Genomic DNA, 27,450 nt, shown 5'->3' with positions numbered 1-27,450 from the left:
TGGATTTTGAACATAATAGACAAAGGTTACAGGTTCCACTTCCATACCTTACCAACAAGACAAGGCATGCCAAACCTGCCACACAATCAAAGGGCAGAGGCACTCATACAAGTTTCAAAGCTGCTACAAATCAAAGCAATAGAAAAGGTTCCTCCTCAGGAACAAGGCCAGGGATTCTACTCAAGACTGTTCCTTGTTCCAAGAAAAGAAAAGCAATGGAGACCAATACTGGACTTGTCCGCTCTAAACACTTTTCTCATTGTGCCAAAATTCAAAATGCTGACGTTACAGCAACTTCTTCCCATGCTGGGCAAGGGGTCTTGGCTGGTTACTCTGGACCTCAAGGAGGCATACCTGCATGTCCCAATCAGACACAGCTGCAGAAGATGCCTCAGATTTCTTGCAGGGTCAGAGCATTATCAATTCTCAGCATTGCCTTTTGGCTTATCTACTGCGCCCAGAGTATTCATGAAATGCCTGGCATCAGTAATTGCACATTGCAGACTTCAGGGGATACAAATATACTCTTATCTGGACGACTGCCTTATACAAGCGGACAGCAAGCAAGCCTTGATAAGAAACTTGGACTATGTCATTCACTTACTACAGGCTTTGGGATACACAGTCAACATTCAAAAATCAAGACTACTGCCATCCCAACAAAAAATTTTTCTAGGAGCCAAACTGGACACAAACTCACAAATGGCTTTCCTCACAGAAGAAAAACAAGAACAATTACCAGATTACTTCAAAAGCCTAGCAGAGCACACCCAGATGACTGCAAGGAAAATCCTGCAGGCCCTGGGTTTCATGGCATCTTGCATTCTCCTGATTCCACTGGCAAGACTACACATGAGAAAACTACAATGGTACCTAAAAAGTTCATGGTCTCAACACAGCCACAACTTAGAATTAATTATTCCACTCATTCCATGTCTACAAAAGGAATTTTTGTGTTGGGCACAAGCAAGCCAGCTAAACAAAGGCATGCCCTTCAACAAACCTCAAGCAAGCCAAACCATTACAACAGACGCCTCAGATCATGGATGGGGGGGCGCACATGGAAGGCAGATACATTCAAGGGCAATGGGCTCCCCGGGAATTGCATCTGCACATCAATCAAAAAGAGATGCTGGCAGTGATTCATGCAATCGAGGCCTTCGGAAAATTTCTTCAGCAAGGTCATCTGCTAATAAAGGCAGACAAACACCACTGTTATGTCGTACATAAACAAACAGGGAGGCACCCATTCTTACCCCCTTTGCAGATTAACAATGACTTTTTGGGAAAAGTCCCTGAAACTGAACATACAGTTGCAATCCCAGTTTGTTCCAGGCAAGGACAATGTTCTGGCGGACAGTCTAAGCAGAAACATTATGGACCCGCACGAATGGATGTTGCATCCAGACATTTTTTCACAAATAACTCATGCATGGTGAAGGCCGGACATAGATCTCTTTGCCTCACACCACAATCATCATCTGAAAAAAGTTCTGCTCAAGGACACACCATCCTCAAGCCTGGAGAATAGATGCTCTCTCCTTCAGCTGGAATTCATTAACAATCTATGCATTCCCACCTCTACCATTAATGACCAAGGTGTTACTGAAGATCAAAGCAGAACAACCGAAAGGCATTTTGATAGCTCCAGACTGGCCAAGACAGCACTGGTACCCATTACTAAGGAGCATAACTCGCACCAAGCCGTGGCCCCTGCCTCTATGGCCTCTGCTTATAACTCAGCACAATTACAGGACTGTTCATCCCAACCTGAAAACGCTGCAACTGACAGCTTGGAGGGTTCCATGACTTCTCCCCATATATCTCTCTCCAAAAAAGTTCAAGAGATCCTACTGGAAGCACGCAGGCCTTCCACCAGAAAAACTTTTTCAGCCAAATGGAAGAGGTTCAACATCTGGAATGCCAACAAGGGTCAGGATGCATCAGTAATGAACATCCCACAGATTCTAGAATACTTGGCAGAAATGCTTCACAATGGCCTTTCATATTCTTCCATAAAAATACACGCTTCAGCAATTTCAGCAAAATACAACTGTGATCCACCTGTGTTTTCACATCCTTTGCTAAGACGGTTTCTAAGAGGGATAAAGAATATCAAACCTCCAAGAAAACCACCAGTGCCTGCATGGGACCTCAATTTCGTCTTGGAAAAATTAACTCTTCCTCCTTTTGAGCCAGCAGCATCTTCAGAATTGCAGTTTCTCTCCTGGAAAACAGTTTTCCTGTTGGCAATTGCTTCAGCAAGAAGAGTCTCTGAGATACAGGCCCTCATGGCCGTAACTCCATTTCTCATTTTCCATCAGGACAGAGTCTCTTTAAGAACCAATCCTTCATTCATGCCAAAAGTGATATCCAGGGTTTCTCTAAATCAAGCAATTCACCTGCCTACTTTCTTCCCCAATCCTCAAAATAAAGGAGAAAAGCTTCTGCACACTTTGGACATACACACACAATTGCGATATTACTTGGATAGAACAAAGGCCAACAGAAAGTCTGACCAACTATTTGTAGCTTACGCTCCTGGAGTACAAGGAAAGGCAATTTCCAAACAAACAATTTCAAAATGGATTGGAAACTGCATCAGATTCTGCTACTCTTTCCATGGAAAAGGTGTGCCAGCCAATATCAGGCCACACTCCACCAGAGCTACAGCCACCTCCACAGCCTTTTTAAGAGGGGTGGCTACAAAGGACATTCTAGAAGCTGCTACATGGAGCTCCGTGTATACATTTTCCAAACATTACAACCTGCCTTTATATTCCAGATCCTGAGCAGGCTTTGCTTCTGCAGTCCTGCAGGGCATTTTAGCTACACCATCCTTATCTTAGATCCTACCACCCCAGCTTGGCTATGGTATTCAACCCATATGTCAGGACTGCAGTTGCATTCTTGAAGGACATAGTACAGTTTTGTACCTACCATAAATGTAGATGTCCGATAGATATGCAACTGCAGTCAGGTTTTCCCTCCCTCCTACCCCTCTGTAATTATCTTTTTGGGTCCACTCCCCCTCTTTCAAATTAGCTGGGGATAGCATTTATGGTGTATCTGTTTATTATTGTTGTGCATGTCTGGAATTTTATCCATTCTCTAAATTTAGCCTTCCTTGGAGGGCACCTGGCATCTGGGGCAAGAAACACTGAAGAAGATGGCGTCGGCTGATGCTTTTATATCCCAGCCGCTCTGACGTCGGGGAGCAGGCGACATCAGCCGACGCCGGACCCAGTCTTTGGAATCCGGCCGACCGAAGGGCTGCCTGAGGCAGGACAACCCATATGTCAGGACTGCAGTTGCATATATATCGGACATCTACATTTATGGTAGGTACAAAACTGTACTTTTTTGTTACTCTTTTCATGGTAAACCTGTACCTGCAGGCATCAGATCTCACTCCACAAGGGCCACAGCTACCTCTGCAGCTTTCCTCAGAGGGGTTCCTACCAAAGATATTTTGGAAGCAGCCACTTGGAGTTCTGTGCATACCTTCTCCAAGCACCATCACCTACCATTATACTCCAAAACTAGAGCAGGCTTTGCCACTGCAGTCTTGCAGGGCATCCTGGCTGCTCCTAGTTCCACCTAGTGCCTACCACCCCTTTTTTATATTTGGGATTCTACCCATCTGTTATGACTGCAGCTGTATGCATGATGAACATAGTACAGTTTTGTACTTACCATAAATGTAGATGTTCGAGTGCTAATACAGCTGCAGTCCAGGTTTCCCTCCCTCCTTCCCCTCTTGGGACAGGCCTATTGGCTAACACCTCCTCATACAACCTGATTGGGGTAGTCATTTATGGTGTATTTGCTTGCAACTACTGTTTTTTGATTATATTGCATTGCATTATTACATAAATTTATGTATTGCCTTCCTCCTGGGGGCACCTGACATCTGGGGCAAGAAAAACTGAAGAAAATGGCGTTGGCTGGTTCTTTTATACCCCTGTCACACTGACTTCAGGGAAGAAGCGACGACAACTGACGACCGACCTAGACTTTGGAATTCGGCCGACCGAGGACCCGCCTGACGGCAGGAAATCCCATATATTATGACTGCAGCTGTATTAGCACTCGAACATCTATATTTATGGTGGGTACAAAACTGTATTTTCTTGAGGAGCAGAAGAGGAGGAGTTTGGTTTTATTTAGGTTTAGTATGAGTTGAGAATTGTTAAGCCAGAATTCTACTAATAGAAATGAGTTCTGAGTTATGGTGTGGTGGTTCTGTATGGTGGGGGCAGAGTTATCTGCATATTGTTTCACAGATGCTTGGTGAGTGGAGGTGTGGAGTTGGTTGGTAAAGAGGGAGAACAATAGTGGTCCTAAGATCAAGCCTTGTGGGACACCTAGGGAGACTAGGAGGAGAATGGGCAGGTGATGTTGCCACTGTACAACCTGTTGTCGGTCTGATAGGTAGTTTTGGAACCAGGTAACAGTGGAAGCACTAAGGTTTAGGGAGGAAAGGACTTTGATCAGTTTGTTGTGGTTTACCATATCGAATGCTGTTGACATTTCTAGAAATATAGCGGATACGAATTGTCCTGCATTTCTAAGTTGACTGTATCAGTAAAGGACATGAGGGCTGTAGTTGTACTATGATGGGGGCAAAATCCATGTTGTATGTTTGATAATAGATTGTGGGTGTTAAGGTAGTTCATGAGTTGAGTATGGACCACCCCCTCTAGAATTTTCGATTGGAGTGATAGAATAGTGATTGGGTGGTAGTTGCTAAAATCAATTGAGTTGCCTCTTTTGTGAAGGGGTGTTGTATGGGATTTTTTTCCAGATAGCAAGTACTATGCACTTTGACATAGATCTGATTTAGTATTGCTACTGGGTAAGCTATTCCATCAGCAGCTACTTTCAGAAATTTGTCTGGTAGTTTGTTTTTGGCTAAGATAGTTGATTTTAGTTTGAGCAGTAGTTTCTTATAGTATTTACTGTTGCTGGTTTTAGTGTAAATAGACTGAGGTTGTTTTGAGAGGGTTTACTGAGATGAGGAGTTATTGGGGCATGGCTTTTGGAGTTGTTTTTTGTAGTGGCTAGGGCTACTGTTGTTTCTTAAAAATAAGTATTAAATTGTGTTATGTTTTCAGGGTTAGTGGTAGAGGTTGGAGTAAGTGTGGAGATTTTGCCTGGAGATATGTTAACTGCAGCCCAGAATTTTTATGGGTGGGGGGGTTATGGTATTTTTCTTGACTATTGTGGTAATTGATTTTGTCCTGTGAGTTTTTTTAACTTTGGTCCGTAGTTCTAGAAATGTTGGTTTTGTGGACTGGGTTTTGTGTTTGTGGTATTGTTCCCAGGCTTTATCCCTAGTTTTGAGAGGGGAATGGCATTCCTTGCTAAACCAGGGTACGTAATTGGCTCTAACTCTAATGGTTCTGGAGGGAGCATAGCAATTTAGACTCTCTAAAAAAATTAAACAAGTTGATTGCTTCATCTAGGGGTAGCTGTTTGAGAGATTCCCATTTACATTTTTTTAGGGCTGAGATGAACATTTGTGGGTTGAAGGATTTTTTTTGTTGGTGAGTGGTACGGTAAGAGGTGTAGTTAGTTTGGAAGGTGTGGGCATGCATATCGTCTCAGACGGATTCTACTAAGAAGGTATCTAAGAGCAAATGGAAGGGATTCTCTCTTGGGGATGTCCAGAGACAATTAGAGTCCTTTTCAGTGCCTGTTCCATCTATCCTAGATTTTCTTACTTCCATTTTTACCAGTGTCGCTAGTTATTCGACTATAAAAATCCAACTTGCAGCTATCTCAAAAATTCATGAAGGGCATAACCATTCTTCCTTGGCATCATCTAGATTATTCAAAGCCTTTCTCAAATGTACCTTCTTAGTGTGACTTCCCTTATTAAGGATTTTATCCCTCCATGGGATTTAACTATACTGATGGTTTAAGGACTTCCAGCTCTTTTGCTGTTGAGTTTTGTGTCCCCTAGGCATTCTGCGTTTGAGGTTGGTGAGGGCTTTCTGTCTGTCTAGAGAAAGAACGTCCCTGCCCCACTCAGATCAGACCTTTTTTGCTCACACAGTTCTATGCTTGAGCTTCATCTAGCCATTCTACTGGAGCAGCCAGCCTGAACTAGTCTCCAGTTGATCCTTCAGGATATTCAAGGACACTGATGTTGATGAGGGGGAGGGGTCCTCCAGATCTCCACATGAAGACGTCTCCTTTGGATACATCTTGGAGCTCCTGAAAAAAAAGATGGTTGGTCCTCTATAACACCCCTTCCCAGGAGGAGTCTGTGTTCTTGGAGGCTTTTGGGTCTGGCCTGTCCACTTCTTTGGTGACTCACCCCTCCCGGCCAATGAGCTCATAGATCTTGTTCATCCCCATCTCCCATACCCAGACCTGGTTCAAGTCCAAGTTGCTCTTGGTTCTTCTAGTCAGCTCTTGTGCTTTTTTTTCTGTTTCTTAAGCATTTTCCTTTGGAACATTGGAAAATGTTACACTGGCAAAGTCTCTCTGTAAGCTTTATTGTCAGAAGAATGTGAAGTATAGTCTTCTTCTTTTAGCTGGCTCACCTTTTTTTGGGTAAACCTTATTTCCTGCTTAGCCTGTTTTGCATCCAAAAACGTCTTTTATCCTTCAGGAAAATATTCTAATGACAGCTGGATGAAACAACTTGGATGCCATACCTGCTTCTTGACATTCCTTGCTTGCTGGGGTAAATTTGCTTCTCTACTGCCTGGTGTACAGTGAATTTGTCAAGATCCAACTCTTTCTGCTGGTATGATTTTGTCTTTTCTAATTCAGGTCTTGGCTGCTTTCTCATGGTCAGCTTTGAAGCATACAGTCTGTACTCTTTCATTTAACAGATCCTGTTATGGAATACCAGTCCTGTTGCTTATTGTGCTTTTCATAAAATTAATAGTCCTTTCCTTCTAGTTTCTCTGGTACAGCATACAATCTCAGTTTTTCTCTGTGCACTCTCACTTCTAATGCCATCACTTTTTGAAACCATTCGTCTTGAGAAGTTTCATATTCAGCCAGCTTTTTCTTCATTTCAGCTTCTGAAGTTTTGGGGTTTTATCTGTTCATCTGAATAACTAGTTATAGCCTCTTCTGTTTTGTTTGAGTTGATAATATTCCTTTAGCGATTCATTTGTTTTAATAATCTGAGCACATTTGATGTATTTTTAAATTACTGGAAGCCATCTCTTGTACCAGAGCTGACGCTTGAACTACTTTTTGCTGAACAGCTATAGGATTCTTCCCAGACAGTGCTTTCTTTTTACATTTTATAGTTGATTTTAATTTCAGGTTATCTAAATTTCTTGCTAGCATCCATACAGCATACTAACTAGCCAGTAGCTGAATTTTATCCAAAAAGGCAGATTCATTCACTCTTTTTTCTTGATTTCTATTTTCACTCTGGGAGAGCTTAAGTTAAGATGAAGATCAGTGTGCAACCATCTTGGAAGTCCAGAGCTGGATTCATATTTGGTGTCCATTGCCCCTTCTAAGAAGTGAAGGGTGAACCCATCCCTTGGAAGAATCTGACTCCAAGGCTGATGGACTGGCTTATGTTGACAAGCTCCCAGAGAACTTGGATACTAAAGACATGTTGCCCTTTGTCTGCTTATCAGAAAAATATTTCCTTTGCTGATCACCTTGATAAGATGAAGGAAGCCTTCCAGCAGGAATTTAGTAAGTACTCTGATGCCCAACAGAGATGTTGATCTTTCATGAGTTTCCATGGACCTGTAATTCAAGTTGTCCAGTAAGATGAGTTTCTTAGTGTATCATTGGAGCCTGACTCCCTTACCCCAGATTTTAGGGAATTTGACTGATTTTATAGGGTCATCGATTCGATTAAGCACCTAAACCAGAATACATGATCTTATCCAGATGTGATGGTCCTAGATTCTAGCTAGGGAATAGACTCTTCATAGACTTGGTAAGAAGGTGTATATTATTTATCCTGTTATATTACTCCTATTTCCTTCAGGGTTTTAAACTGCCAGTCTTGCATGCTTTATCAAAAATGCTGTTGCAGAAGAAGGGGGACTAAAGTAGATGGGATTGAAGATAAAGACTGGAGTCATTTGTTACTTTACATGTATGACCTCTCTTTCCAAGATACTAATGATTCTAAGAAATGTAGCTGCGATTATGTGGGCACTTTATGCAGGGGTAGGTTATTAGGAGACGTGTGTGGCTGAGGATCATGTCTTTGCCAGACGATGTGTAGCTAGGAAATCCTCAGTGCCGCTTTGAGTAAGCATCTACTCTTTAGGACCTTCAGCTCATTAAATGTATAAGAAACCAGAGGAAAAGGATAAAATAACCTAACCAGTAAGAAATGTCCCTGGCAAGACTTGGCTTCCCAGTCCCAGATAAGAGCCAACCAGATTTGGCAAATGAAAGCATAAAAAGGAATTACAAGCAAAACCTAGAAAATAGCCTGTGGACCCCAGAGGGATCAGTCATCGCTCAGCATACCTGGCCCATCCCCTGACTTTTTTTTTCTAAAATCACTCCAGCACCCCCATTCTTTTCCCCTACCAACCCTGCCCCCCTCTCCAAAACTTGCAGCGGGCTTGTCCTTTGTAAAATGATGTAGGAGGTCACTCAGAACAAATGGATGCTAAACATATAAGAAACAGTTGCAGTTTTCTGTTCCTAGAAAAAAAAAAAAATAATTTAGAGGTATTCCATCATTTCCCTGGTAATGATTGCAGTTCATTTCTCAGGCTCTAAAAAAAAAATGCTATAGACACGGGGGCCATAGTAAAAGTTCCCCCGAGAGAGAGAGGTACGGATTTTACCCCAGAATTTTCCATGGCCCACGAAGAGTGGGGTCTTTTAGCCCAAGTTTTGATCTTTCTTAAACGGGTATCTTAAAGGTGTCTAAGTTGAAAATACTAACCTTTCAAGAACTTCTGCCACTCGTTCTTCAAGGAGCCTTCATAATGACTCTAGGATTGAAGGATGCAAACCTCCATATTCTAGTAATCAAAAGTCATAAAAAGTACCCAAGGTTTGCAGCAGGGGGGTACTTGTCAGTTCATTGTCCTGCCCTTTGGCTTGTGTAGTGCTCCCATTGAACATACAAAAAGTCTGGTTCCATTGATGGTCTTTTTCATGTCAAAGGGCATTCATATTTTCTCCTACATAGACAACTGTATGATTTTCCAGAATCCTCCCAGGGTGCTTTGAATGCTGTAAATGTCACCTTGAATTGCTTCAAGGACCTAGGATTGACTGTTTGGATGGGAGAAATCCTTCCTCTTTTCTCTCTAATAGTAATTTTCACAGAATGAGTCTAAACACTTCATAGCACAGGGCTTTCCTCCTCCCGCATCGACTGGAGATGTTGAAGGAGCAATAATGGTTCCATTTATAAAGAGGAAATTACAGCCAGGCTATATCTAAGACCCTTAGGTTACAAGGCAGTATGCATTTTGATAGTTCCATTGGCATGACTGCATATGAGGAAACTTCAGTGGCACTTGAAAAACAGGTAGTGTCGCAACCTACTCCAGGTGGGAGCCAAGGTTTCCCTTTCTACCATGTAAAGAGAGCATTCTCATGGTGGATCCAGCAATTCATTTTGCACAAGGGGATGCCGTTTCTATCCGCACATTTTGCAGTGATCTTGGATGCGACTGGCAGATTGGGTATACCAGATGTAGACCTGTTTGCCTTAAATCTGAACAAACAACTTTTATAGTTCTACCCATCTCTAGGAGCCCTGCAGCACAGTCTCTTCCTGAAATGGGCATTTCATATTCTGTGTGCATTATTTCCCATACCCCTTGAACCCTAGGATACTCAAAGGTAAAGAGGACAGACCTTAAATAATTCTCATAACCCCCTTTTTTGGGCAAAGCAGTGTTCATTCCTTTTCTTCTCCAGTATGGTGGGAGGTAAATGTGATTTGCTGCCTCGGTAAGGAGACCTACTAATACAATACAGAGTCCCTAATGCACCTCAGCGTGGCCATACTGTGACAGCGTTGGATGATCTTTCTGTAATCCTAGGTGGGCACATATTTTCAGGGCTAAATATCATGAAGGAAGCCAGGAAACCCAGTACATGGAAATCTTACCTAGCTAAATGGAAGAGATTCTCCTTTTGGTGTCAGTTTAGTACCTTGATCCCAGAAAATGCTATGCTAGCCTGATCCTGGAATACCCGTTTCATAAGTCTGACTTTGCTTAAGCATCTGTCAACATGTATGCTCATGCTATTTTTGCATGTTTGTCTATGGACTGCACATTATATTCCAGACATTCAGTTAATCAGTTCTTGAGGGGAATCTTTCACCTGGAAAGTGGATTGCTCCATCATTAGATCTAGAGCCTCTTGAAGCAGCAGCTGTTTTTCCTGCTCAGCTCCTCTCCTGGAAGATGATGATCTTGGTGGCTGTTACCTCAGATAGATGCATTTGAACTCCATGCTTTAATGTGCAAGCAACCTTTCTTTGTGTTCTATCAGATTAGAGTGCCACTACATTAGATTTCAGAGGGTCCAAGAGACTTTTATTTCTGAAGTGTTTTCTGAACTGTCTTAATCAGGTCATTCAGCTTGAAGTCTTTTTTTTACAAAGGCTCAAAACTCTGAGAGGGCCCTGCATTCCCTTGATAATCATAGACTACTTGTAGTCTGTTTACACAGAACCAAAGAATTCAGAAAAAGGGATCAGCTGTTTCTCTTTTGCAAAAGGGAAGGAGGATAATCCTGTTTGCAAGCAAATCTCTTACAAATAATTAACGCATTGCATTGCTTTGTGATATCAGTATTATGGGAAACTAGTCCCAGGTATACTAGGGTGCACTGCAGTAGAGCTTACAGCTACCACCACTGCCTTCCGTAGAAGAGTCACCACCCAGGCCATTATTAAAGCAACCCTAATTAGTCCTCTCTGCAGCTTTTCCAAACATTATAACCTAGCAGATTCATCTAGAGAGAGGGCAGGGTTTGTCTCTGTTGTCCCGCAAGGTCCCATTTCCATGTAACTAATCTTCCATCTCACTATCTCAGTACTTTGAAAACTTCACAAAAAGTGAGGACTGAGCCTTTCTGGTGGCATAGAGGGATAAAACCCTGACTATGGCTCAGTCACTCCAGGTGTGATTAGCAGCTCGAGCAACTGATTGAGTAGCAGGGAGGGATGGGTGTGCCCATCCAGGGTGGGAGGGTGATTGTCACTGATGCTCACTAGGAGAGGAGTGGTCCAAAGAAAGAAAAGTGGTCCTTGGATGTAATTAACAAGTGTGAGAAGCAGGTAAGGGAATGGGTAGGGCATGTAAAGAACGCCACAGTAGGATATCCTTGGAATCTGCAACCTGCCCAGCAGTACTAGTGTAAGTCTAGAAGGGTAGGAGATAGCCTTGTACATCCGTTGTGGACATGGGGCACTGGGGAGCAAAAAAAAAAAACATAAGGACTCTAATAATAGGTACTGTGATTAATAGAGTGCAGTTGTGTTGGTTACTTAACACAAATGTAGATAGTTTTACTGTTGCAGTCCAAAATCCCTCCATTGCATTTTGTTGTTTGGTTTGTCCGTACTTGATGTGGGGTTGAAGTTGACACCCAAATCTTATTTCTCATGTCTACCCTGCCAAGCACCTGTCCTTTGTGCGTCTTGTTGGAGTATTGGTATTGGGGCACTTTGGCATGGAATTAGGCCAGTGATGTGGGTTCTACCTGTTCTGTTCCACTGGGCTGTAGTTCTGGGGCTTTAATCCAGATAAAGTTCTGACAATGGTGCCAACGGATGCACCCTTTGTGCCACTGATGGCCTCATGTGAGAGACTGTCTGGCACTGGCCTACCTGTGTAGACAAGATACTCCAAGACATGAGGACTACACTTATGTCAAGTTCCTAACACAAATGAACTTATGTTTGGAATACTGTGCCTAGATTTTTATACGACACTTAGGGGAGAGATATGTTGCTGGAATAAGTGATGAGACAGAAACTGAGAATGAATTAAGGGATGTTTAAATAGTTTGGACTGTGAAGAGAATATTTTGGCACTTAAAAGCTGTAGGAGAGGGGTCATGATAATGGAGCCACAACCTCACTGTAAGAAGATAAAGGTGAAAAGGAAAGCTGATTCTGGCAGTGTCTGTGACTTGAATCAAACAACCCATTTTTAGACAGGAATAAGGAGGTTTTGCTTTACAGAAATGATAATACGATAGTGCAGCATCATACCTGAATGGTTAGTGGAGCAGGTCATCTGTTAGGTTTAAAGGATGTGGAGCAAATTGAAGAAGCGGTTGAGTGGTAACCATTTCTCTCATCTTTTTAGTATAAGAAGTCTGGACAAAGCCAACATTATTCCTCTTATAAACTTAGTGTTGCTAGGATAACAAGTTTTGCATTAGCATACATGTTCTGAATGATATGAAGTCTGAAACTCAAAATGTCTGTCATTTTATGACTTCCATCCACAATTATTTGCCAGAAAACCACACATTTTAATGGGAAGCAGCCCAAAATATGAGACGAAAATCTGGACAGTTGAGAAGTATAGTGGCAACTGCAGTAATTTTTAGACTTAATATGTCAAAATAGTGTCTTATTTCATATGCTAATAAGGGAGTTAGACAATTGTCCTTTGTGGCTAATTTCTTCAGGATAATGTTTAATGTTGCTAAGTTTTGTCCTTAGAATTTTGTTATAAAAGGGTAACATAATTATCTTTTTTTGTTAGCTCCTTCATGTAAAAGTTGTGTCCTCCGAAATTTTGCTGTCTGGAATTTATATTTTTGTAAACTGTTTCTCTCTTTTAGGTTAAACACATTTTCAGTATACAACATAAAGAAGTGATTAGTATTAGCAGACCTAGTGAAGAGGACAGACGTCGTTTCTTTCAAGATCTTATTTTAAATCAAGTGGCACAACCTCCTCCTAGAAGGAAAAAAGCTGGTAATATTGCAGGCTGATTTTTTATTCAGTATTGATATTAGCAGATTTAATACAGTATTGGATGGAAACTGATGGACAGTATTTCTTTTTGACTTTATACCCTGGAAAACTGAATTGCTGTGTTTCATTCCCCAAGTGGTTGTGATGTGTTTTTTTCTGCCTAGGCTGATGGTAATGTTTTCTACAAATATAACTGCTCTGATTAGCTCTTATATTTATGGAAAGATGTTTTCCTTTTCAAGTCCAAAGCTTTATTGAGATTTCACAGATATGCTATAATTGCTTTTCCTGATTTAATTTACTACTGTAGCATTGCTGAAACTGAAGACACTGGTACTAAAATGCTACACTCGGTGCTTGTTTACATATGATGATTATGCTTATTGTTTACAGTCCAGGCTTGGCATACTCTAATTGTATACCATAGTACATCATGTGCTTCATGAATAAAGTGGATATTTCTGTCATTGTGATACTTTTAATTATGGTACTTTCTGTCTTCCCTAAGCACTACCAGGACTTACTGGCAATTGAAAATAACAGGTCAGTCACATAGTTATGCAGTTGTTCAAGGAAGCCTTTGAAAGCAGATCTGAGCCCAGTTCTTTACCCCCTCTTAGTACCCAGGAAGCTTCACCACTTCTACTGGGTGGTAGAGAAATTCAGATATTTATACAAAATTTAGTGGATGATGTTGTCATGATTTCTTTGGATGCAGCCAGAGATTAAAGTTTTCATCTGCTAACAATGTATTGCCAGATGACAAAGCTGGATTTTGGATTGGCAAGAAGGTTTATACTTCTGCCACTCTAGGAAATGGAGCTGATCTGATATTGTCTTTTCCGTCTGCCTCGGCAGTTGGGTATACTGTATTGGAGTTTGGCACTTTAGACTAGACTTTCACCTCCAAGACTCTGGCTCCTCCCCTTCCCATAATGCACCACCAGACTTCCAGTTACCAAGATCTCGTTTGCCACTTTGAGAGGCAGATATGGTCACCAAGCCTCAGTGCTGATTTTAAGTTCTTCGAGAAAAGCCAAGTGATTTATGTTCCTTTGCCAGGTTTTTGACTACTTTTAACAGTATTTTTGTATTAGTTTTATCTCATGCTGTTTTCAGGGATTTACTTTTTCTTGATATTTTTCCTCTCCTTTCCAGTCATGTACAGTTAAGAGTTCTTTGCATAAAAAATTTAAAAGTTGTATTTACTGTCTTGGATAGGTTGTTTATGTAGTAGCAGTTCTGCCGTAAGTTGGTGTTCATGCTGCTGCTGCTGCTGTTTATTGCTTCAAAATATCTGACAAGGTGTCTGGGTTTAAGAATTGCTTGGGCTGTGGGACAAGATCCCTCCTCAAGACCTGCATGTCATTTGTGTTTACAGCTCAGAGGATAGCTCACGTAGATGAGGCATGTGATCTGTGTTCTTCCTTCAGCCAGTGGACCTTTTCTGACTAGTGCTCCAAACTCACCTTGAAGTGCTTTCTCCCTGCCAGTCAGGGAGACCCAGTCATGTATTTTTCTTTTCTCAACCTAAGAAGCCTGCATATAAATCTTCCAAAAAGCTCATGAGGAAGAAGCCTAAAGAAAAAGAGAGAGACAAGGACAAAGATAGGGACCCATCACATTATTGATCCAAGGAATCATGAAAGAGGTCTTATGATCCAACCAGTGCTCTTGACCTTTGGACCTAACTTCAGTTACTACTGTGGGTTTGACTTCAGATCTTATCTGGTCCCCCACATTCCCTTATTCTTTGGAATCAAACTTTCCCCGCAGAGCAACCCCCTGATCTGATCCCTGCCTCTCCCGTTGGAGAGGTACAGTCATTGATCCGCTAGACCTCCTTCTTTTAGATCGGTGTGGTCCTCAAGGAGCCATGTGGATAAGATGATGAGGGATTCTGAAGACTCTGATTCAACAAAGTGGTTTTCCTGTCTGTCCCCCCCTTTAAGGGAAGGAGGACCAGGTCCTGCCACTCTCCTTTTAGTATCTTATCCAATCCAAACTTCAGATCTGGGTGTCTGCCACATGGTCTAACCCCCACCCACCTCCAGCAGAGCCAGTAATCTGGATATCTTCTATTCCAAACAGTTTCCTTAACTTAATGAACTCTAACATCAGATTTTAGAGGGAGTTTGGGGTCAACTCAATGACTTTCAGAGCTGTCCCTGACCCTTAACCTTTGACAGTTTGACTCTAGTGTCAGCATTGGACACCAGTCAGGATACATCTCAAGAGAACTCTTTTCCTAGTCTTTAGACGCAAGGAAGTCTTCCTTAGGACCTGGTTCATCATTTGAGGCCTTTGAGAATATCCTATCCCATTCAAAAGAGAGGGGGGGCACCCTGCTTCCACCCAGAATCCTTGCTCTTTCAGGATCTTCGGTTCTGTTTCATCTCCTATCATTAGGACATATAGAACCAACTCACCTCAAGCAAGCCTGGGTTTGGGCTCCCTGATTGGTTCTGTTTTTTCCCCAGACACTCTCCCCATGTAGAAGAACACAGGATACATCAATGCAAAAGGAAGCATTTGGATTCCCCACAATAGTCTCTTACAGAAGACGGACCTCAATGAGGGGGGAAGGGTCCCCATGATCTCTCTTGGAAGTCATCTCTTTTGGAGGTCTACTAGACTTCCTGACCCATTTGGGAGGTTGGTCCAGCAATGCCCCTTCCCAGGAGGAGACATTGTTCTCAGAGCCTTTGGTGCTGGCCAGTCTACATCTGGATGGTTCCCCCAGCAGATGATTTAGTTGACCTTATTTACAAGTGGGTTTGGAAAGAGCCAGATGTGGTGGAACCAACACCTTGCAAACCTGTCAGTGTTACCCTCTGGGACAGGGCACACTGGAAAAAAAAACCCTGTTGATGCTGTCATTGTGGTGGTGGCCTCTAAGAAAGAACTGATCCTCTGTCTATCCCTTGAGCTGGGAGTCTCGGGCTTTGGACATATTCTGGAAGCTATTGTGTTCTTCTGTGACATTTGCTGTGCATGCACTGAACTACGTGGACCACTTGACTCATTTACAGTGGGATTTGATTAAAGAGCTCTCCAAGTCCCTCTATGGTGCCATGACAGCAGAGTCCAGAAAATTGATGGAGTCACAGTTGGCTACCATTCAGTCCGTTTGTAATATGCCTATTTCCAATGCTGTAGATGTCACATTGAGAGCAGCAGGTACTGGGATTGTCATCAGCTACCATGCTTGGTTACCTCTGTGTGGTTTTGAGGAGGTCTTTAAAATGTTTTTCCTTAATGCCTGTTTGAATGGGTTCCATTCTTTTTGGACCATGTGATAAGGATGCTCTTAACATGAGTGAACAAGAAGGCAAAACTGTCTGCCTTCTGAATCTATTTGTCCACCCTGCAAAGGTTCTTCTCCTGTAACCAGAAGGGTGGGAAATTACTGTGGTTTTATAAATTGCCCCAGATACTCCCAGGATGTGAAAACTCCTCTCACCAAGGCAGATAGGTAAATACAAACAGATGTCACCTGAGAGGCAGAGGTAGTCCAGAGCTTCAAGGATCTCAAGTTACCATCACTGACAAACCCTTTCAGCATTGTTGAATGTTTTTCCAACTGTTCTACTCTGAAGGCAGTCAGGGGCACTTGTGTCTACGCCCTCATGCCTAATCACTTAAGATTCCTGGTTGCTGAGTCATAACCAGCGAGGGCTATGTTATTCCCTTTCTGACTTCTCCAAATTTAAATCTAAATTCCCTTTCATACTGTCCACTCCCACAATGAAGGGCAGCAGCATAAGAAATTTTAAAGCTGTTAAGCAAGCAAGTGATCTTGTGGATTTGGAGTTTACTTAGTGTTTTTTTTTTTTTTTTAGTTCAAAGAGGAACTGGGACCTCAAACCAATCTTGAATCCCCATCAGTTAAACTGTTTTGTTAGACAGCATTCTGAGTGGTCATGGTGTTGTCCATATTGCCTCCTCTTTAGAAGGATGAATGGATATGCTCTGTGGATCTACAGGATGAATACTGTTATATCAAAATAGCCAGGCAGTCAAGAAGGTACGTTTGCTTCCTTCTGGGAGCTAGTCATTTTTAGTTTAGTGCACTGCTAGTGGGCCTCACCACAGCTAATGACAACAATGGACATTTTAAGCCTAGCCATGCATCCCAAGTCTCTGACAAGTTCTGGTGCCCTTAATAAATATAAGCAGGTGTTTGGGTTAGGAAACATTTACAAGCAAGGGCTTTGCAATGCACAACCTGGGGAGATCCATTATTTTAGCAGACAAATTGAACAGAGTGATTCTTCTGCCACGCAAATCATCTATTATTCCATTAGGGGCATCCAAGATTTTCAGCCACTGGAGCCAGCCCTGCAGCAACCTTTTTTGCAACCCTATCCAACAACAAATGCAACAGATTTTTGCCCTTATCCCGCTGGATTGAGTGTTCCCAAGGACCGCTGTGAATCCATACTTTGCCCCATGGTCCTCCTGTATGTTTATCCACAAACTCCATTCATAAACATATTTCTTTAGGAAAAGCGACTTGGTGAGGGTGATCTTGTTGCCCCAGGTTTGACCCTAACAGGTTTTGTTCCCATGTCTTTAGTCTCGCCTTGTTTACCTGCCTTTAGGTCTTGGTTCCTGTTTTCGATCTGATCTCTCATCCTTCCAGCAAGCCTCACTCAGACATCAAATCTCTGTCTTACTGCTTGGTTTCTCCACTTTTGATGATAGAGAGAAGTTCCAGGTTTTCCTGCTAATATTGTTCACATTCTAACTTCTGAGAAACTTGACAGAAGTAAGTTGGTGAGGTTTTCTGTTTGAACATTTTCCATGGGTCTGGATTTTTTTGGCCCCCTTCTCTCTCTCTTGGGAGTTCTGGGAGGATCTTTTTCAATCAGGGGCCAGTTTTTAAAGCTAAAATCCAATTTGCTATTTCTAATTTTCGTGTGGGTGAACAGCATACCTCCACTGCCTTCTTTAGATGCTCAAAACATTTTTAAGAGGCATCGTTTGTTATGGCCACCATTGAGAGGACACCTGGTACTTTCCTCTGGGCATTACTGTTTTACTTAAGGGCCTTTCTAAAGTATCCTTTGAACTGTAACTGCTGAGGTTAAATTATTATATTGAAAAAAACATTTTCTGGTAGCTGTTACGTCAGAGTTACAAGCTTTGACATGTGAGCCTTAGTATTTGTTTTTCATAAGGACACAGCGTCTCTCAGGACTAACCTAGAATTTCTCCCCAGAGATGGCCTCAGCATCTTCCTTGAATCAGACCAATCACTTTCCAGTATTCTATGACAATTTTACTAACAAAGGTGATTATCAATTGCACCTACTGGATGTTCACTGTCAACTGCACTTCTGCTTGTATTTTATGAAAGACTTCCAAAAATGTGACTATTTGTGTAATTTTATAAGACCATGTTGGGTTCCAATGTATCTAAGATTGCTTTGTATAGGTGGCTGTCTGAATATATATAGGTTCATAGGTTCATACTAGGCTATCTGCCCTAGGGCATTTATAAGCCTAGCCAGAGTGTGTGTGGCTTTCACCACCCCTTAGGATGAGAATACTATACCCATTAGTTTGCTGTGCCTCTGTCCAGCAGTGATACAGAGATGATTCCCGGGGTAAACCTACGATCTCCCATCCACTCGTCAAGATTTCTCTTGAACAGAGTCAGTGAGGGGCTCTGCCTCACATGGACTGGGATTCTTTTCCATAGTGTAGGGAGTCTCTGGGTGGTGAATCTGTCCCTCCAGCACGTCCTATTTATATCCGTGTTGAGGTTTAAGTCTCTTGCTCTCATGGCTCTGGTGGATTTGGATTTTTTGAGGTGGAGCATGTCCATTAATTCCGGGTTGGACATGGCCTTGTATGTCAGGCACAGATCACTCTGAGCAGACGGTATGCGACTGAATAGAGCTGGAGTTTCTTCAGTCGGGCATCGTATGACATATGTTTGAGCCCCTTTATCCTTTTGGTGAGGAACTTTTGGGGTCTTTCCAACTGCTGCAGGTGTCGGGTAAGGTACATTCCGAATGGGGCATTGTGCTCGATCATTGGTCTGATAAGTGAAGAGTACAGGGGTACAATGACCTCTCCTGATCTGGATGTGAATCCCTTCATGATCAGGTGGGCAATGTAGAAGGTCTTCCTAACCACTTTAGCAATGTGAGTGTCAAAAGAGGGGTTACTGTCAACTTGGGTCCCCAGGTCCCTGATAACTTCTTCCGTGTTTAATGGATTACCACCTATGTGGTAATTAGGGGTTACCTTGTTTTTCCCAAAGGGTATGACTATACATTTTTTGGCATTTGGCTTAAGGCCATGGCTCTGGCACCAGTTATCCATTTCTATGAGACCTCTCTGGAGGATGTCTGTGTCTGATGGAGTGTCAATTATGGTGCCCAGTTTGCAGTCATCTGCAAATTTTGTCAGCCACAATCCCCCTATGTTTGCCTGCACTTCAGAAAAATAAATGCCGAACAAGAGGGGGCCCAGGACTGAGCCCTGTGGGACATCGCTCGTGACCGGCTTAGAGTCTGACATGGCACCAGCAACTCTAACCCTGTGTGTTCTGTCCTTGAGCCAGTTGCAACCCATCTTGTGACATATGGGTTTACATCTAAGCTGGTGAGCTTTTCTTTGATGCCCGAGTGGGGTATTGTCGAACGCTTTTGCTAGGTCAAGGTAGGCTGTGTGAACTGCCTTACCCTCATCAATGGCCTTAGTGACTGTTTCGAAAAAGTCGACCAAGTTCAAGAGGCAGGATCTGCCCTTGACAAAGCCAAATTGGGTAGGATCCAGTGTCTGTAGGTCCCCAATGTCTTTATTTATGAGTTCCATTATGATCCTCTCCATAGCTTTGCAGACAAGGCTCGTCAAGCTTATGGGGCGGTAATTTCCAGGGTCCGTAGAAGCACCGCCTTTGTGGAGTGGGACCACAGTTGCCGTACGCCATTCTTTGGGTACGTATCCTGTAGTAAGGCCAAGATTAAACAGCAGCCTTATGTGTGGGTTTAGTTCCTCATTGAGTTTGTGTAGCACACAGCCGGGGACACCGTCCGGTCCCATTGATGCTGTGTTTTTTGCTTTAGAGAGAGCAGCTCTCACCTGGGCATCTGAGATGTTTGGGAGGCTAGACTCTGGTGGGATAGATATTTCTCCTTTTGGGGAGGGAGGGGAGAAATTTGCACTGAACCTGTCTGCCAGTATGTTGGCAATGTCTGTGGGTTCAGTGATTTTATATCATTTTGGACTAATTCTGAGCATATCTGGGAGTTTCCACCCAGGTTTCTAACATAGCTAAAGAAGGCTTTATGATTGTCTTTTGTGTCATTAGCGATTTTTCTCTCAAAGTTGGCCTTGGATGATTTTATGAGTGATCGTAGTTTTTGCTAGTATTGATCAGAGATGCCTTCCCTTTTAGGGATTTTGCTCTGTCATGTAGTAGCTTTCTCCTCTTATTGTAGAGTTTGTTTATGGCTGGGGTCCACCAGACCGGGCGCCTGCCTTTGGTGGAAAGAGTCTTGATTTTATTAGGGATTGCTTGATCCATACATTCCTGGAGGTGCTCGTAGAAGGCATTTGTAAGGGTTTCAGCAGCGTGGGTTGTGGTTTCCACTGGCTCGGGGGCCTTGAAGGATACCACTCCAGTCTTAAGAAGTGTGAAGTTTGCTTTTGAGAAGTTCTTCACTGTGGTCTTTTTTGCTGGGGGTGGGGGCAGGATGTGGATCTCCAGTGAGATTAATTTATGGTCTGATCTCACCAATGAAGGATATACTTCCGGTGTGGAGCATTTTGTCCCCATGTTTGTGATGATCAGGTCTAGTATATTTTCTCCTCTTGTGGGAATGGTGACTAGTTTTTCCATAGCATTTGAGTTTATGAACTCAAGGAACCTTTGGGCTAGGGTGTTTGGGCTTGAGTAATGTTCCCAGTCTATGTTTGGGTAGTTGAAGTCACCCAATATGATGGTGTTTGGAGAGACATTCATACTCTCCAGTGTCTTCAAGAAGGCTGTGTGGGTTTCCTGAGTTTGAGAAGGTGGTCTGTAGCATGTTACAAACTGTAGGGCAGTTTTACCTATGGTTAATTGCACCTGGATGGTCTCCGATGCTTCGTGCATTGCCACTAACCTGGAGGTGTGGGTATCCTTTATGAATATGGATACTCCCCCTCCTTTTGTGGTTCGGTCCGGATTTTGGGGCCGGACCGCATGATATGAGGTATAACCTGATAGTGCTGGGGTGCTCTCAGGAGCCTTGAACCAGGTTTCAGTCACAGCACAGACATCGATGTTCTCCATACTGAGGAGGGCTTCGAGGGCGTGCATCTTGAGGTTTAGACTTCTGGCATTGAGCAGTATTACCCTTTGTTTTTCTCCATTTTTGTTTTCTAGGGCGGTAGGTTTACATTTGAGCCTTGCCTAAAAAAGGCACTATGGGGGTGGCAAGAGCCTTTGCCAATATCCGGAAGCCCAGGGGTGACAGATGCAAGCCGTCCCTTGCGAAGCAGCGTTGGTTGTCAAGCATGTCATCCCAGGCAGACAGACATTGGATCCCCTTAGAATGACACCAGTAATTAAGCCAGTTATTAAAGCTGATCATTTTGTCTCTGTATTGTGGCATCATTCTTGGTGAGGGTAGGATACTGCTCAGGGTCAGGGTCATACCGGCCTGGGCTACATAATCTGAGAGCTCCTCTATGTCTCTTTTCATGTAGTCCAGGGAGGTACGTCTCAGGTCGTTCACACCGGCATGGACAATGACTGAGTCATACTTGTACTTGCTGTGGAGTGACCTGAGTGCTTGTGTTATGTGGCAGATTCTAGCGCCTGACAGGCAGCTTACTGTGATCTTTTCCTTGTTCAGTCTGGTGAGTGGGACGTCAGTGTGTCTGACTATGGAGTCACCTATAACAAGTGTGTCTGGCATTGTGTTTGGCCTTAAGGGCTGTGACTGTTTAGCACACTGACTTTGAGAACTATGTGTTGCATGTCTTATGTCATGAGGTGGCAGTTGCTTGGGTGTCTGCTTTGGAGGCCTCTGTAGTTTTGGTAGATTTTTGATCAGTGCCTCCGTGTATGTTTTTGTGTGTTTATGTGTTTGTTTTGCAGTTGTGATAGTTCTATGTGAAACTGGGTTTGTGGTGTGCGTGGTTTCCTTCTCCTCCTGTCTGGTCTTGCCAGTCCTGAGTTGAGAGAGCTCAGCCTCCAGTTTGGCTATATAGTTGCATCTCTCACATGTATTTGTGTTTTGTGGGAGAAGGAGTGGGTTGTCTGTGTACATGAGGCAATTGTAACATTGCCTCAAGATGCCCAGATTCACCAGCTGAACAGGAGAGGACGCTAGCAACTGACCCTTCAACATGCTAGAAAAAGTGAAAAAGTTTGCTGTGTAACTGAGTCAGAAGGGACCTATAGGGAAATGGGTACTCAAGGGGATTCTAGGCTAATGTAGTACTTTAAGTATACAAGTACTTTACCTATATAAAAATGCTTTAGGAGCAAGTGCTGAGCTTTTGAGATAGAGAATAGACTATTTAGATTGCAAGTAGAGAAGTTCTAAGGGAAAAATTGAAGAGCAGACTTTACGGAGCCAGAAATAGTTTAACCTTGTTTAGCTGGCGCTGCCCGATGGTGCTCTATGGGCAACTCCGCGCTAAATCACGCAAAAGCGCGCTAAAGCGGGCCTTATAGCATGGGGCTGAAAAGAGCCAGGAATTGACCCAAAACGGCCAATAGACTACAAGTTTCTGGCTGGAACCACTGCTCTAGGGACAAATAGGCTGCTCAGTGCTCCCCACTCCCACTGGTGAACAAAGAAACTTCCCTTTATCCAAATAAGGATATGGAATAGCACAGGAACCAAGCCAAAGCCCAGAGATCAGCAAACTCTGAAGACTGGACTATTCTAGTTCAGTAAGGCAGGAAAACAAGATTTTTTTTTTTTTTGCAGAAAACAGAGGAAAAACAGACAGTAAATGCTATAAATGCTTTTAAACGGCTAGCGACTTGAGTGTGTTAGCCTACAGGTAAAATTAAGCAACAAATAATTTTTTAAAAGTGCAAAACAGTTAATCAACACAAAAACAGTTTAAATAGAATGCAGAGCTGTATAAACAGGCGAAAAAGCAGTCGCTAAGCAGTAAATAATCAAAAAGCCAGAAAAAAATACTTAAATTAGGAAAAAGTCACTCTTTTGCTCTCTGCTGCTTGTAGAACTCTGCAGGACACCACGAGGAGCTGTGCTGAGTTGAATACAAGCTAAAAAGCGCGCTAAAGCGGGCTTTATTACAGGGGGCTGAAAAGAGCTAGGAATTGACCCAAAATGGCCAATAGACTACATGTTTCTGGCTGGAACCACTTCTCTAGGGGACAAATAGGCCGCTCAGTGCTCCCCACTCCCACTGGTGAACAAAGAAGCTTCCTTTTATCCAAATAAGGATATGGAATAGCACAGGAACCAAGACAAAGCCCAGAGATCAGCAAACTCTGAAGACTGGACTATTCTAGTTCAGTAAGGCGGGAAAACAAGATTTTTTTTTTTGCAGAAAACAGAGGAAAAACAGACAGTAAATGCAATAAATGCTTTTAAGCGGCTAGCGCACTTGAGTGTGTTAGCCTACAGGTAAAATTAAGCAACAACTAACTTTTTAAAAGTGCAAAACAGTTAATCAACACAAAAACAGTTTAAATATAATGCAGAGCTGTATAAACAGGCTAAAATGCAGTCGCTAAGCAGTAAATAATCAAAAAGCCAGAAAAAATACTTAAATCAGTTATAGCAAATACAGTTATAACAAATGCTCTGAAATATACTGTATATTTCCAAAATGTTTGAGAAGGACAGTCAGAACACAAGAAGGTTCAGGCGAAAGAGAGAAAAAAAAAAGTTTTGTTTTACTTTTTGAAAGGGAAAAAGGAGGAACAGAAGGCCTTATCAAATGTTCTCTCTGTATTAAGCAGAATGAGCTAATGACACTAGACTGGGAGGTGTGTCACAGTAGGGGCGGGCAACTGCAAAGCCACCAAGTATAAGAGCAAGACACCAACAGGGAGGGAGAGTGGGACAAAATAGCCTACAAGACAGCAAGCACTACAGAGACAAATGAAAGATTTTAAACAGATAAGGATTTGTGAAGATACTGAATAGACAAAGTGCTTTATATATATTAAATTGTAAAAACAGTAATCTGTAAAAATAATCAAAAAAAGTCAAGATACTTATATTTTGTAGCTCAGTTGCAGTCAACAACTTCTCTAGTCTGCACTGTGTGCAAAGACAGGAACTTCTTTTTTTTTTTTACAAGAACACAAAAGAACCAGCCCCCACTAGCCAAGAGATAATTACACAGAGGAAATGTTTCAGTTTCAGTTTACACAATAGCCTACAAGACAGCAAGCACTACAGAGACAAATGAAAGTTTTTAAACAGATAAGGATTTGTGAAGATACTGAATAGACAAAGTGCTTTATATATATTAAATTGTAAAAACAGTAATCTGTAAAAATAATCAAAAAAAATCAAGATACTTATATTTTGTAGCTCAGTTGCAGTCAACAACTTCTCTCTCATTTTCAACTCTTACCTTACCTTCCAAACCAAAAGCACACACTACTAGAGTGGCTGCTGCATCTTCAACCTTTTTCAGTATTATTCTTATTGATATTTGGACAGTGGTAACATGATTTGCAGTTTATACCTTTATTTCTCATTATAAGCTTGATTTACCATCTAGATCAAGTGCTTCCTTTGGTTTCATCTTTATCTGGAATGTCCTTCTACTGTACTTCCAGGATTCATGTAGTTGGGGACTCTGTCCGAATTGTTGAGGCAGACAGAAAATACATCAGTTGCAAAAGTTATGTACTTACTCTAATGCTAGATCTGTGTTGTCTTCTTTGTGTCTCAGCATACCCTCCCACTGTCCTCCTTTCAAATTATCACCTCTTTATGGCTATTATAAGACCACACTTATCCTTCCTGGAGCCTTGGGCTGCTAGTTATCCTCTAGATTGCATCCATTTTCCTAGCATTATGTTTTAGTTAAGGGAGAGTCCCTTGAGTGTTGTGGTTTCTTGCTCTGTGGGGCAAATTCAGTCTGAGAGACTGCTAAAGTAGCTGTGCATTGTGGGAAAGAGAAGATCCTGAGCCTTGGAGGTGAAAGTATAGTGTGAAGTGACGAAACCTTGATCTTTTTGGACCTAATGTACCCAATTGTTAAGACTGACAGAAGACGACAACATGGATCTAGCATTAAGATAAGTACATAACTTTCATTTAATAACCAAACCCACGTACTACAGCAGTAAAGAGAATTCATAAAACAAGTTAAAGATGTGTGAGGAGGACGGTAGAAAATTTGAATGCTATGAAGACATTCACTAGAATGGAATGTAACTTGTTGTGAGAGGGTAATTAATAGTTTTGGTCTTCCAGAACATTTTCATAAAGCCACTGATGGAAGTTCATGCTAGACCAATATTCAAGGGTTAAAAGCGCATTGGAATTTTCTTCATCTTTCAGAATATCTAGGGGAAAAATATCCATGATGAGTAAGGGATTTACATGCTTGGAAATGTAATGACGATTTCCTGATGTGCTGATGCTGTATTGATTTATATGAGTAGCCTGTATATGTAGTCAATTTGAAAACTTTAGGTGGCTGGGGCAGTTTTCTGGTATTAAAGCCAGCATGTAGAATTAGGATGAGAATTATTAATTATGAGCCTTCAGGTAGGGTCAGGCAAACCCATGGCTACTGGTAGGAGATCACCCACATTGAGTATTGGAGCTTGTGGTTTGGGGGTTATCTGATAGAGGCATAGGAGGAGTTATAGGCAATAAAAAGGGATACATTTAGAAAATTGAAAATAAAAACACTGGGTGTCTATCATGGAATGTAGGCAATTCATTTTTTTTTGTTACCATTTGTGTTGACCTTATTTCAGTCTTTTCTAATAAAGCAGCCTGGACTTTTTGTTTTAGGAAATTTATCAAGAATTTGATCTTACACTTCCAAGATGGCTGCTAAATGAGTTAAGATATTGATTAGAGCTCTCTCAGTACAAAAACTGAAAATTGTTAACAGTAAGTCATTAATCTGGGTATAATTCAGTTACTAGCTAGTATTTACACTGCCTGAATGTCAGCAAAGAAGTAGTTTGGGGAATGTAAGTGAAAATCTACCAGAAAAGATGAAAAAGCTGAGACCTGGAAGAACCTTGCAACTGTACAGCAAAACTAGTTACATTTTCGGTTTTAATACAGGAAATGGGTTACAGTAATTTAGTAGAAAAATAAATTAAATGCAGTCAGTGGTGTTTAAAATAAATCACAAGAGAAATAAAAAATGACAAGATTAGAAAAAATAGGTGCAGCTTTTAGTAGCTAGTCAGATGAGGTGAAAAACTGCCAAAATCAGAAAAGTGAAAACTTGCAGAACAAGAGGCTTAAGAAGAGTTGGAAGCAGAGCACACAAAATAAAAGCTGAGATTCATTGCTCTGCATGAGAAGCTAGAATGAATAAACTGTATTAATTTTATGAAAGTACAAATAAACACCTGAACTTATGTCTGTTCCGAATCTTGACCACCAGAAAACAGCTGAGATGTATATTAATTAGTAAAGATGCTGTCACACCAGCAGAAGGAGATGTTCCTGACATAATTATGGAATAAGGGTAAAGTATTAAAAATTGGGGACACCGGGGTGTTTATGGAAAATGAATTCTGCCTGGCCTGGTGTGCAAGTGTATTCCAAGAATGATAGGGATATCAACAGGCATGAGTGAGATTCAAATTTCTATATTCAGTTTTCTTCACAGTATTTCTCACGGGGCAGGCAAACATGTTTTTGGAGATAGAACAAGGTTTGGAGGAAATAAAAGAATTCCCAACAAAAAGATTCACATCATTTTGAATGGGACGGTTTCTCAACCATCTGACAATACAGAAAGCCCATAGAGAGAGAGAGAGACTTTATAAGGGAAACCTTTCCCATTGGTCCAAAGGAATATGCTTACATTCTTCCAAGAAGCTCTATTTTGCCTGACGGAGAGGTTTTTTTAAATCTGGAATTACAGGGCTCACATAAGTATATTTTTTGCACTTTACCTAACTGTTCAATGTTTCAGTACTGCACTGTTTTTATTTATTTGCTAAACAGTACTGCACTGGTTTTATAGATTTGCTTAACAGTACTGCACTGTTTTTATTATTTATTTATTTTTTATTTATTTATCACTTGTTGACCGGGAAAGTCCAACTAGGTTCCACAGAGCCTGTTTTCAGCGGAGGCCTGGGGAGAAATGCTCCAGATGCATGTCTTTGGAATGTGGGAGGAAACCGGAGTACCCGGAGGAAACCCACGCGAACACAGGGAGAACATGCAAACTCCACACAGAAGGCACCCCAGCCGAGAATCGAACCGGAGAACCTCTTGCTGTGAGGTGACAATGTTAACCATTGCACCACATGTTTTTATATATTTGCTTGACTGAATTATTTATTTTTCTGTCTCTTCATTTATATATTTGCTGAC

The 27,450-nt window shown here is 42.0% G+C and overlaps 1 protein-coding gene across 1 annotated transcript in view; it reads left to right on the top strand.

Moving 5' to 3' along the window:
* ATAD2B (ATPase family AAA domain containing 2B) overlaps positions 1-27,450 on the top strand; it is a 4,508,062-nt gene that overhangs the window by 3,197,187 nt on the left and 1,283,425 nt on the right. The window contains exon 22 of the mRNA XM_044063554.1: positions 12,784-12,919. Within this exon, the coding sequence (XP_043919489.1) occupies positions 12,784-12,919 (136 nt within the window). The remainder of the gene's footprint in view (positions 1-12,783; positions 12,920-27,450) is intronic.

This window comes from Protopterus annectens, chromosome 2.part1 (genome assembly GCF_019279795.1).
Source record: "Protopterus annectens isolate FY-2018-M chromosome 2.part1, PAN1.0, whole genome shotgun sequence".
NCBI classification, from domain to species: Eukaryota; Metazoa; Chordata; order Ceratodontiformes; family Protopteridae; genus Protopterus; species Protopterus annectens.
This window is presented reverse-complemented; position numbering and strand designations above follow the sequence as displayed.